This window comes from Phascolarctos cinereus, unplaced genomic scaffold (assembly GCF_003287225.1).
Source record: "Phascolarctos cinereus isolate Bilbo 61053 unplaced genomic scaffold, phaCin_HiC Scaffold_5;HRSCAF=322, whole genome shotgun sequence".
NCBI lineage: Eukaryota > Metazoa > Chordata > Mammalia > Diprotodontia > Phascolarctidae > Phascolarctos > Phascolarctos cinereus.
In genome coordinates this window covers 136,107,597-136,120,734 of record NW_027555958.1, presented here as the reverse complement: position 1 = coordinate 136,120,734, position 13,138 = coordinate 136,107,597, and the positions used below count along the sequence as shown (strand labels likewise).

General features: G+C 39.8%; 1 protein-coding gene across 1 annotated transcript; it reads right to left on the bottom strand.

The window, feature by feature from the left end:
• Positions 1-6,172: 6,172 nt before the first annotated feature.
• LOC110208818 (NF-kappa-B-activating protein-like) lies at positions 6,173-7,887 on the bottom strand. Its single transcript, XM_078155173.1, has one exon. It carries the CDS (start codon positions 7,555-7,557, stop codon positions 6,265-6,267), a length of 1,293 nt encoding a protein of 430 aa, XP_078011299.1. The 5' UTR covers positions 7,558-7,887; the 3' UTR covers positions 6,173-6,264.
• Positions 7,888-13,138: the final 5,251 nt, after the last annotated feature.

Sequence of the window (13,138 nt, the reverse complement as noted above, 5' to 3'; positions counted from 1 at the left end):
GCGCCGGCCTCGCCCATCTCTAGGAGAGTCGCCCCCTTCCTCCCATCTTGCCGCAGAGGCGGGGACTGGGCGAGGCTGCTGTGCAGGGAGAGCTTTCTTCCACTCCCAAGTGGGGGCAGGGGCATGGAGGAGACGCGGTGTGGCACAGAGGGTCTCATAAGGTCTTCTTATGCTCTGTATGCTAAGGTCCTGCAACATCTGAGGCATAATTATGCTTTTGCTACTCCCCAGTAAATTAGCATCTTTTTTATATCTATAAACTTTTCCTTACATTTCTCCTCACGCACACACCTTTTCTCTCCCTTTCACTTTTATTAAATCATGTTTTGTTTACAGTGCTTTTGAGTATCATGGACTTGAAGTCAGGAAGATCTGGGTTCAAATTATGCCATACACCTTAGAAGTGCGACCTTGAGCAAGTCACCACCTCTCTGGACCTCAAGTTTTCCTCCCGTGTAAAATGAACTATTCTATCATTTAGCAAATATGTAAAAGTATAATGGAGTTTACAACCTAGTAGATAAAACATTAGGCATATGTTATTACATGTAATAAATATAAATATATTACATAAATAATAGTAATGCAAAATAGATTATTGATAGAGGTATAAAATATGAACTCTAGGCATTCAGAAGTAGAGTGGTTATTTCTCTTAAGGAGATAAGTGAAGGTTTTTGTGCAGAAAATGGTACTTAAACTAGAGCTTGAAGATGGGAAGAATCAGAATAATTGAAGCTGCAAGGGAGAAATATATTCCAGGCAAAGAGGAAACCAGAAACAAAAGTACAAAAGTGGAATATGAGTGGATAGGTTTGGGTAATCCAGTTTGACTTGGAAAATAAAATGAAAGTAAGTAGTATAGTATATGCCTGAGAAAGTATGTTTGGGGCAGGTTTGTAGAGAGAATGAATCTGAAAGAACCGATAGATGATTGCATTTCCTCGGGATTGGAGAAAGTCAAATATCTCAAATTTCAAAAAGAGGAAGAGAATGGAGTCTGCAAACTATAAATCAATTTGGAACTTGACTCTAATTCTTGACAAAATTGTAGGATGTATTATTAAAGGGATAGTTAGGAATGTGAGGGAAGGGGAAGCAGTGGTCATAAAATAGCAAAAGGCATTGCTTCATGAATAACAGATAATGCCAGTCTAACCTTGCTTCCTTTTTTGATGGAGTTGCTAAACTGTTAAGTTTACATGTATGTCAGGGAAATGATAAAGATATCATTTACTTAAAATTTTAGCAAACTGTCCCATAAACCATATCATGCTGTTTTTTAGAAAAGATGAAAGAGATGTAATGGATTATAGTGTAATTAAGTAGATTTGGAACTGGTTGAATGGCCAGAATGAGAGTAGTCATTAATGGTTGAATGTCAACTTGGAAGGACGTCTTCAGTGTAGTGACTGAGAGGATCTGTACTTGACCCCAGTGCTATTTAACATTTTTGTCAGTGACTTGGATAAAGACATAGGTGGCATGTTGATCAGATTTATAGATGAGACAGAGTTGAGAGGGATAGCTAACTCATTGGAGAATGAGTCAGGATTTTAAAAAGAAGTTTATGGGATCAAACTTTAGGATGAATCTATGAAGATGAAATTTGATATGTTTAAATGTTGTCTAATACAGGTTAAAAAAAAAAAGTCAACCATACAAGTACAAGATGCCTAGAAAGCAGTTCCTTTGGGAATTTTAGTAGACCAAAAAAGTCAACATGAGTCAATAGTGCTGCTATGTGATAGCTATGTGATAGCCAAGAGCACTAGTGTATTCTTAGGCAGTGTCCAAGACGAGTTCCCTGTCCTCCACCCTAGTCAGAAATATTGTAATCATTTGTGAGTACCCCACTTTAGGGAGAGCATTGTGAAGTTGAAGAACATACAGAAATCTCACTGGTTAGAGGCCTCATGTTCATAATATAGGAAGGACAAATGAAGGACTAGAGAGTCATAGCCTAGAGAAAAGAATTGGGGTATAATAAGCTGTTTTCAAGTATATGAAGGGTTGGCATGTGGAAGAGGGACTAGAATCACTATGTAGGTCCCAAAGCGAAGAACCAGAAGCAGTGGATGAAATTGAAAAGATTAATTTAGAACTGATAAAAAGATATAAATGTTGTTCAGTCACACTGACTCTTTGTGACCCCATTTGGGGTTTTGTGGTTTGTCATTTCCTTCTCCAGCTCCTTTTACAGATGAGGAAACTGAGGCAAATAGGATTAAGTGACTTACCTAGGGTCACACAATTAGTAAGTGTCTGAGATCAGATTTGAACTCAAGAAGTTGAGTCTTTCTGACTTCACCACTGGCACTTTATCCACTTCACCCACCTAGCTATCCAAAAGTGGAAACAAATACTACATGACCATTTGTTGAATATGTTGTAGAGGCTATTCTTATTTATGTGCATTTTGTACTAGATAACCTTTGAGGTCCCTTCCAACTCTGAGTTTCTATGATTCTGTCATTTTGCCAAGCTAAAAGTTTATACAAACAGTGGCTATGTGATTGAAGGTGTTTTTGTTGCATACTGTGTGATCTTGAGTAGGTCAAAACCTCCCTTTCCTCAATTGCCTTATTTGTAAAATGAGAATAGATGGCCTCTCATGTCCCTTACAGCTCCAGATTTATGATTCTGTGAGGTATGGGATGATATGATCTGAATTGTGAACTAGGAAGATTATATAGAAAGGACTAAAGTGGGAAGAGAGTGAAGTAAGGAAAACTACTTAGGAAGACTATCTCAGTAGTTTAGACAAGATATAATAAGGACCTGAATTAATGTACTCAGAGAGAATGTAAAGGAGATTTCTCTCATGTAGGTGGAATACTTCTGATTCTCATTGCCATTTCCAAACTGTTGTTCTGTCAGGTTCATTCAACAAGTTTTCCATCTTTGATGTTTGAGTCTCCAGTTGTATCACTCTACTATAGATTTGTCATTGTCATATACCAGTGTCTGGCATTCTACCATTTGCCTCCATGACTTTAGGCCCTAGTTCAATCTTCCTCTCCATTCAAACCACTAGTATTATCCTTTGTAATTTTAATATTCTCATTGATGGTCTACCACTCCGATCTCCCACTTTATTTATCCTAACTTGTATCACCTCCATTTCTATTCTACCTCAGTCATCCAGAGATAGTACCATCTAATATCTCTTCCTAAAAATCTTCTACCAATATTCAGAACTCTGAAATTCCTCTCTCTGATCACTCTCTCTTCCCTCCACCTCATTCCCCTATCACTACTATTCAAAAATCTTCAGTGGCTCCCTGTTGCTTCTACGATAACTGACCTCTGTTAATTTTTAGCCACCATTTCCAAAGCATGCTAGGGATCAAGAACTCCCCTCTTCCAGCTTTCTACCTCCCTCTATGTGCTATCTTTCCAAATTAGGAATATAAAGTCCTTGAGGGCAAGGACAGTCTTGCCTGCTTATGTTTCAAGTTAAGTGGCACAGTACAATGAGAAAGATGCGAGTTTGAATTATGCCTTAGACACTAGATATGTTGATCCTAAAGAAGTCACTTAACTCAGCCTGTTTCCTCAAAATGGGGATAATAATAGCCTACCTCAGAGGGTTGTGGTGAGATCCTATCAGGTGACACATATAAAGCATTTTACAAGCCTTAAAGCACTCTATAAATGCTATTATCATGGCATCATATCCCAGCAGTACCTGGCACATCATCATTCTCGAAAATGCTTTATTAATACAAATGCCTCAACCTAACATTCAAGGCCCTCCACAATTTGACTTCAACTTAACTTACTAGTTATATTCATATTAATGTTCTCAATATATTCTACAATCTAGCCAGACAGAACTAGCAAGTGTTCCCTAATCTTGACTTGCACCATCCTGCTTTACTGCATTCATATAGGCCACATATCTCATCTGGATCACACTGGATCACAGTGTGGACCACACTCCTTTACCTGGCCTATTCAGTCAATTCCTGCAGGGAATTGTCCTAGCTACTAGAAAATTGTTTAGATAAGACATGGTCCCTGCCCTCATAGATCTTATTCTTTTAATTCCTTTAAGACTTAGTGTAATTGCTGTTTCTTCCATGATGCTTTCCTTTACTATCTCTACCTAATGATTTCTCCCACCTTAAATTTTATTTGAACACTATCTGGATTTCTTTTACTTCATCAAATTTTACCTTTTATCAATCATACATGTATCTATCATAACTCCTCTGTTAAGATTTTAAGCTCCCTGAAGGTAAGGATTGTTTTCATCTTTGTATCTCTCATACTTGCCATTGTCTTGCATATAGTGTAGTAGATGCTTGACATTTTTTGGGAACTGAATTTAATTATAGTATCAGGGGATCTTTGAGCTGGAAATCACCTTGCCTCATTATGTATGAGACTAAAACCTCAGACAGTTAAGTTACTTGCCTAACATCACCAGTAAAAATCTAGCCAGGATTCACACCCAGGGCTGCCTTCTTGAGCTGAAGGGAAAGATCAACAGAGTGGATTAAAAAACAATCCAAAATTCCAAGCTTATATGATTGTACCAATGCTGGTACCATTAATACTACCAGGAAAATTAGGAGGTGGGACAAATTTAGGGGGAAACATTAAGTTTGTCTGAGGGCATTATTCTTACAAAAAAGGGAAATGTCATTTGGGAGGGTGATATTTTAATTCATCCTTATCTCTTCTACTAGGCTACTGGACCATTTAGAAGCCTATTTAGATTACCCCATTATGTAGGCAGTTTAAGCTGAATGATGTAATCACACTGGCCTTTAATTATACTAGCACAGATCTAACCCCAGTCACCCATTACTCAATAAATTTCAATGGATCCCAATCACTTCCAGGATCAAATACAAAATCCGTTTGGGGTTGGGGTTTGAAGCCCTTCTTTACCCAGCATTTCCTCCCTGCCCGCCTCCTCACCAGTTTTCCAGTCTTCTTACACCTTACTCCCAAAGCAGTCTTTGATCCAGTGACACTGGCCACCCAGCATTCTGACACACTCAGCTCCAGGCATTTCCTCAGGGTGTCCCCAGAGCCTGGAATGTTCTCTGTCTTCATCTCAAGTCTTCTCTGGTTTCCATGGCTTCAAGTCTCAACTGAAGTCCCATCTTTTAAGAACCTATAGGAATTCCTATAGAATCTATAAGAAACCTTCCCCAATCCCTCTTAGTTCTAGTGCCCACCCTCTTTTATTCCTTCCTCCTCCCCACCATGTTTATTTACATTTGTTTGCTTGTAGTCTTTCTTAGTTTGTGAACTCATTGTAGGCCCAGAAGTCTTTTGCTTTTTTTGTATTCTTAGCACTTAGTACACAGTTGGTGCTTCAAGTTTCACTGACTGGCCTGATACTAGACACATCCTGTGATTTTTTTTTTAAAATGAACAAACCTCTTAGAGTTGCCTAATACTTACTTTGAAAAATAAATATAAATGACTAGCTGTGTGACCCTGGGCAAGTCTCCCCAACTTTTTCGCTAAGTAAATAAATAAATTTGTTCCTATGATTTTGAGCTGGAGATTTTTTTGGGAGATTTTTTTGTCTAGCCCCCATTTTACAGGTAGGAAACTGAATCCCAGAGAGGTTGTGACTTATCCCAGGTCACATAACTAATTGAAGAAATGCACATTTTCTGGTTCCAAATCTTGTTCAGTCATTGGCAATTTAACAAGCCTGTTAACAAAAGGGCTGAGGAAAGAACTAATAATTCAGTATTCCTGGTGCAAATCAAAACTTGTAAAATATTACCAGTCAATTTCCAAATTTCATTATTTTCCCTTTGCAGCATTTGTAGCAAGTGTGTTAAGAGCAGGGGATGCTAATTTTTATCTTGAACAACAAGCACTCTGTAAGGTATTAGTCGAACTACCTTTCTAACATGGAAGATTTACATTTCCCACCTTTTGGAGTTAACCATGGTTACTTCTTTCCCCTCCTCCCAGATACCACCCTGAATAAAACAATAGAATCCCAAGGACTTCAAGAATCACTCTGACCAACCCCCTCAGTTCGGCACACAAAATCTTCGTTAAGTAGCACACATAAACATTCTGGGGTTGAGCAGGCCAATCACACCTATTTACAATAATACAAATAAAGTAATTTAGTTCTATCAACAACATATTCCCATGAAGGAATTCAATAAATTAAAAAAACGCACAGTTGCATTGTAAACTTTGTTTATATTTCAAAAGAAAAAAGATATGATTGCAAAGACACTTCCAACATTTTTGGCTGTACAACTAACAAAATTTTTATTTGTCATCCTTCCCCTTTGTCTTTCTATATACCATTTCTCGAAAACTGGCTAGAATCTTGTTTTCTCTCTTCCTTCTCTCTTCTTGGTTAAAGGATGCTAAAGCTCGCTTCTCATCAGCACTGTAGATCTGGTTTTCTTTTCGAAGTCGCACAGCTTCCATTCTTCGGTGTCTACTACCACTCATTACATAGCCTGAACATTCAAATGATGCAATCTCTTCACTAGTCAAGCCAATTTCTCCTCTTCGAGGGATACGCTTTCCAGCTTTGACATACTCAGCCATGGCTGCACCTTCCCCCGGCAACAGAGCATGCCCATAGTTCAAAGGTCTATCATCTTGAGAGGCATGAGTCACAGGTGCTTCTGGTCCAATTAAATCCATAGCTTCTGCATTCTTTGATCTCTCAATCCAAAGATCATCTTCTGGAAACTCTTCACCAGAGACATCAGAACTTGACTCAGTAGATTCTTTTTTATATTTCTTCTTCTTGGACCTTTTCACTTTGTGTTTCTTTTTCTTTTTCTTCTTGGCTTTCTTTGCCTTTTTTCTCTCTTCTTCACTGCTAGAGTCAGAGTCAGAATCAGAGTCACTGTCACTATCAGAATATTTTTTGTGTTTTCTTTTGGATGCTTTTTTCTTTCTTTTCTTCTGAGCATTTTCTTTGGAGCGATTCACCTTCTTCTTTCTCCTCTTCTTATCTTCCTCAGAACTGGAACTTGAAGCACTTTTCTTAGACTTTGAATCCTCCTCCTCTACAGGGGTATGTTCATCAGAATCAGGCTCGGGGATCTTGGGCGAAAGTCCCCAGACCTCCGGGGCTCCAAGCTCCCCGATCCGCTCCCGCTCATTTAACCTCCTCTGGCGCAGGCTCTCCTCCTTTTCCTTCTCGTAGTAATCCGGCCATTGCCGGTCGCCCCCATGGTGATGACAGTGGTGATGGTGATGGTAGTGGGCGGAAGATGAGGACGAGGAGCCGCGCAGATCAGGGAGCCGCTCTCGCTCGCGGCCGTGGCTCCGGCTGGGGCTACGGCGGCTGCGGCCTGGGCCTCCCGGCTCCGTGAAGGACGACGGCTGCCGGAAGCCGTTGCGCTCCCGGGAACGAGAACGAGAGCGGCCCCGCGGTGAGCGGATGGCTTTGGTGTTGGGGGGGCTCTCGGAGGAGCTTCGATGGCCGCCGCCGCTTCCTCCCGATGCTGCAGCTGATAGTCCGCTACCGCCGCCTCCGTGACGCCGCCGCCGGGAACCTGAGGCATCCTCCGGGCTGCGAGAGCTGGAGGCCGGCGCCATAACGCCGAGCTGCTCCGCTGAGAGCTCCGCCGGACGCTCTCGCGAGAAGAAAAATCGGAAGCACCCTTTACCTTAACTCCGGTACGAGAGACCGCCTCAGAGGGGCGTGGCCCGTTTCTAAAGCGAGGGATAAGCAAACTCCGGCGTCTTTCCTAAGGTGTCGCACAAGGATTCAGTTTTCATTGGAAAGACCGTCCCAGAAGGACGTGGCCCCGCTTGAGGCAGGAATTAGCGAATTACAGCCTGTTAGCACACAGATATTGTTTCCATTGGAGAGAACTTCCTGGAAGGGCGTGGCCCAACTTCGGGGGCTGGATTTAACAAACTTCCGCCTGTTAGCCGATGATGGCGCACAGAGATTCAGTTTTCATTGGTGAGAACTCCCGGGAGGGGCGTGGCCCTGCTTCAGTGTACGGATACCTTTGACCTTTTTGCGGATGAAAGCGTCCATATCCATTTTCATTGGTCACGCCTTCCGTCTGTCAGCAGTCATCACTCTACTGTCATCTTTGCGGCGTGGGAACTACAATCAGTCCGCTGGTGTTAGAGTCAGTGAGGTTTCACGTCCTCCCTTCCTAGTTCATGCCACAGTCATTTCCCCGAACACCTCCCTCTTTTCTTCCTCCCATCCCCATTTCATTCTCCCAATTCTCCCTTACCCCCAACACGCATCCGAGGAGTGCTGGCGAGGGAGAAAGGAAGCTGGGCAATTAATTAGCCAATTCCCAATTTGGAGTTAAGGTGGTATAGATTGGTAGTTGGAAGAGGCATTAGGTGTCAACTAATCCAACAGGTTGGTTTGACAGATAACAAAAGGTTAAATATCAAGTGTCAAATCCAGCACTCAAACTCAGGCCCCGGTATAGTAGAAAAAGAACTGGACAGTTTGAATTCTGCCTCTGCCACTTTTTACCTATAAATCCTTGGCCAAGTTACTTAACCTTTCTTCATCTGTAAAGGGGCTGTACCATCTGACTTCTGAGGTCCCTTTCAACTCTACAGCTATGCACTTATGATTCTTTGTGACACCAAAAATATTATTCTTTCCAGGCTGCCTTATTATTAGAGCTAATGAGGCCATTCCTTGGTCCCATGGCCCACCCACTTTCACACAAGCCTTCTTTTGCTAAGGTTTTGAATGCAAGGAGATGCTTCTGTGAAATTGGGCATAAACACCAGGTTCATTTGATAAATTCAAAGGTTTATAATGTAGTTTATATAGTGTTACTCAATAAATTCTTGAAACCCTTCTTCAGTCTAACCCAAAGCCAAAAACAGTCTTGTAGGCCAGCACGAAAGAATATTGATTTTAAAATAATTAGGAGCTGAATACAGATAAAGTCTAGAACAGGGAGATGGAAAACTTTTTTTTTAAGTGTTTTAGGTTCTGTAGCAGTTTTGTACTGTGTTCCAGATTTCTTCCATAAAAAAAAAAGCCACCTATAAATTTAAACTTTTACTGTTGTGGCCCACCCAATTCATGAGATAGCATTCGCTAGGGGGCAGTATAATCTAAGGCTTGGGAAAGAGTTGCCGCAATCAAGGCTGGTAAAAGCTATAAAACTCCATTTGCCGGTTTAACAACAGGCGTATTCTTCTTGGGAATGATAAAAACAATGTTGGAGTCTTTTCTAAATTTAATTTGCTTTCTAGCAAATGGCAAATGTAAAAATTTTGTGTTCTGCTTAGATCTCATTTTGCTTGATACTGATAACAGAGCTTGAAAGGTATATACAATATTACAATCCTTTTCAGCAGTATCTAGTAGCAAGAAGAAATAGAAAGTATAGGAAAATAAAGGTTTTATTTCAGAATAAGTACCCAATTTAAAAAAAGAAGCAGAATAAGTACTCAATTAGAAACAGAAGCAGATAAATATTCATCAAGAAAATACTGAAGTGGGTCAAAATTCAAATACTGAATTTCAGATTTCTTATCTGCTTTTTAATTCTCCATGGTTAAGAGTAACTATTTATAATAGCTAGCATTTGTATAGTGCTTTAAGATTTGCAAAGTGCTTTACAAATATCTCATTTTATCTTCACAACACTCCTTTGATGTAGATGTTATTATCATTCCCATGTTACAAATTATTATCATTCCGTATTACAAATGCAAAACTGAGACTGAGAGAAGTTGTGACTGGCCTTGGCTCACACAGCTAGTGAATGTATGAGACCAGATTTGAATTCATTTCTGCTTAACTCCAACCCCAGTATGCTATCAACTTTGCCACTGGTAATGGCATTTTGTTTTTTCTTAAAATATCATGTATCTCAAGAAGAGCCAGCTGAAACACATTTATTAATGTTAATTGCTCACATATAGGATTTGTTTAATATGATAGAATTTTATTTTGTAGGCACTTTGATGTCCTTTCATATTCGTAAAAATTATTTTAGATAGAAAGCAGCCAACTCTTGTTATTAGTCACATCAGTCTCTTACTGATTAGTTGTTACCAAGGGAATCTCTAAACCCAGGAGTTAAAGCGGAAAATTTTGGCAGTTTCAGATAATTCAACCAAAACAAAACCTGTAACTGCTTTATTTGGAGAACTTGGCACAGTGGAAAGGACAATGACTCTGGAGTTAGAAAACCTGGGTTCAAATCCTGAATGATTCTTACTAAACCTGTGTAATCTTGGTAGGTCAATGTATATTTGTGGCCTGAAGTTTCCTCAACTGAAAATGAGTAGGTTGAATACTCTGAAGTATGATCTGCTATGTATAGAAGAACTGAATTTTAATTCTGCTTCAGATACACCTATGTAACCCTGGACAAGACATTTAACTTGTCTGTGTCTCAGTTTTTATAAAATAAGAATGATAATAGCACCTACTTTATAGGGTTTGTTGTGAGGTTCAAATGAGTTAACATACGTAAAGGGCTTTGCATGTTATATAAATGCTGTGATCTCCAGTATTTTGTAGGCCTGAATTAAATAACTACCATGTCTATTTTGCTTTGCTTTAGTAGATTCCCCCCCCATCTACTCTACATTTTAGACAGAAAGGACTCCCAATTAGTCTCTAATATTGACCTGCACTGTTATTCTCTTGCATGTTAATAATTCCCAACCACCCTGTTAGACTTTAAGTTTCCTGAAGGCAAGAGTAGTGAGACATACATGCAAGGAAAATGTGGCCAAAGCAACTTACACCTGCTGTACTACAGGGCCTTAATATCCTTTGTCTCCTAGTGGAATTCTCACATTGCTGCTCAGTGGATGCAGTGTCTTTAGTCCTAGCATCTGTTCCTTTCCACAATTCAATTCTCAATTGACAGAACTGGTTCTCTCTTGAGTCCATAGCCTCTTCTTTAATGTCAAAAGTCTCACTTCTTGAAATTGCTTCCTCGTGGAATAACTACTTATCCTTACCTGGCCTTGGGGATTCTTAACCTAGGGTAAATGAACTTTTTAAAAAATATATTGATAAGTATTTCAATGCAATTGGTTTTCTTTGTAATCCTATATATTTTTATTTTATGAATTTAAAAACAGTTCTGAAAAGGGGCCATAGGTTTCACCAAACTGCCAAAGGGGTCCATGATACAAAAAAGATTAAAAACCCCTGGTCTAGAGAGTATGTGTCTCTGCTCCATTCCGCATATAGTGTGCGCTACTAGTGTCTTGCTTTTGGCTCCTGGCTTGAACTAGTTGGCTAGAGTGGGTAAGCTTAGCTTTTTAAGGGTCATGAAGGGCATAACCAAACTTCTCTTGGGCAATTTCCCCTTCTAACTCAATCAAGGAAAACTTTACACTTCTTAAAAGCATGACAGGGTGTAGACATTTTTTTTTTATTTTTAATACAAATTTTTATTAATCTTTTGCTTTTATATCACCTAAATTTTCCCCTTTATGTCTCCCCTCCCCACTCCCAGTATATAGTATTTAATTCCTTGTACTTGTATCCGCATTGTTTGGCACATAGTAAGTATTTAATAAATATTTTTCCAATGATTGATTAGAGCTCAAGAGAGAGACTAGGGCTGGATATATTGATCTGGGAATGCCTTACAGATGATCATTAAACACATGGGAAGTGATGAGGTCACCAAAGAAGGGTGTGAATGAGAGATGAGAAGAGAGCTTAGCACAGAACCTTTGGCTAAGGGCACAATAGTCCTTTCCCCAGTATTTGGAGAATTAACAGCATTCATTCAATCATGATATTCTGTGCTGCTAAGTAGACCTAGTTCGGCATTTAACCCACCCCACCAAGTGAATCTTCCCAGAGCTCAAGAATTCCTACCTTTACTCTGCTCTTAGGGAGAGGCAGTATGGTGTAGAGACTAGTGAGCTGTCCTCTATGCCAGGAAGACACGTATGGACTGTAGGGCCCTGGGCAAGTCATTTACCTTCTTACTGTTCTAACTCTTTAAGACTAGAAGTTAGAGAGAGGGTGCTGACTTGCATTGGTAGAGGGAGTTTCTTTACTTGGGGAACTCTTTCTATCAATGAATTACAGGTCTGGTCCCTGTCTCTTTAGGTGTTCTCTCTGTCTCTGTCTCTCTGTCTCTTCTCCTCAGTGTGGCTCAGAGTTATGTTGTGGCCTGCAAGGAACCCAAGAAGTAAGGTGGGTTTTGGCAGAATCATAGATATATATTACCTTTTGTTTACTTGACTCTTCTGCTATACACTTTTTTTTCCTCCCCCTTCCTCCCCTCCACCCTCCCCAAGACGGCGCACAATCTGATATAGGCTTTACATTGACATTCCTATTAAACATATTTTCACATTAGTGAAGTTGTAAGTGTAGATATATTTTTACACTTAGTTTAATACCCCCTTTTTTTTCTGTGATTACATCCCATACTTCCTGGACTGGAAAGATTTGTGTGTGTGTGTGTGTGTGTGTGTGTGTGTGTGTGTGTGTGTGTTTGAATGTGTCTATGTGCTTGTGTATATATACATATAGATAACATATATGCACAGACATGTAGGTAAAATGTATGTATGCACAAATATATGAGTTGTCATTAAGAGTTTTGGGACCGTATACCTGCATATACATACATATTATATACATATAATGTGTTCACACAGTTATAGGCAGGCATGGATAGGTTATAATTTTTTTTTTTTGGCTTTAGGCAATTGGGGTTAAGTGACTTGCCCAAGGTCACACAGCTAGTGTCAAGTGGTTGGTCTGAGGCCAGATTTGAACTCAGGTCCTCCTGACTTCAGGGCCAGCACTCTATCCACTGCACCACCTAGCTGCCCCCTTATAATTTTCATTGTTGGAGGAAAGACCTATATCAATGAGATCATGGGATCAGTTGAATAAATGGGAACATACTAATACAACAGCAAATAATAAAACCACTGTTTTTACAATAATGTAAAATATAAATTATTCCAGATTTTTAAAAGTTATCCTTCTGGTTGTAGATGACATTTTGCTTATTACAGAAGACGTCAGAACATTGCAGAGATTCCTAAATAATATCTATAGTCTCTCAGAGTTTAATCTGGCTAGCCACACAAGAAAAATCAAGTGGATGAATAATGGTTGTTGGCCAGACTACAATATAAAATTGGATGGACAATTTCTAAAGCTCGTCTATCACCTGTACAA

What these genes read in the sequence shown, in the direction of transcription:
- LOC110208818 (XM_078155173.1), bottom strand. Translation starts at nt 7,557, where the DNA reads ATGGCGCCGGCCTCCAGCTCTCGCAGCCCGGAGGATGCCTCAGGTTCC.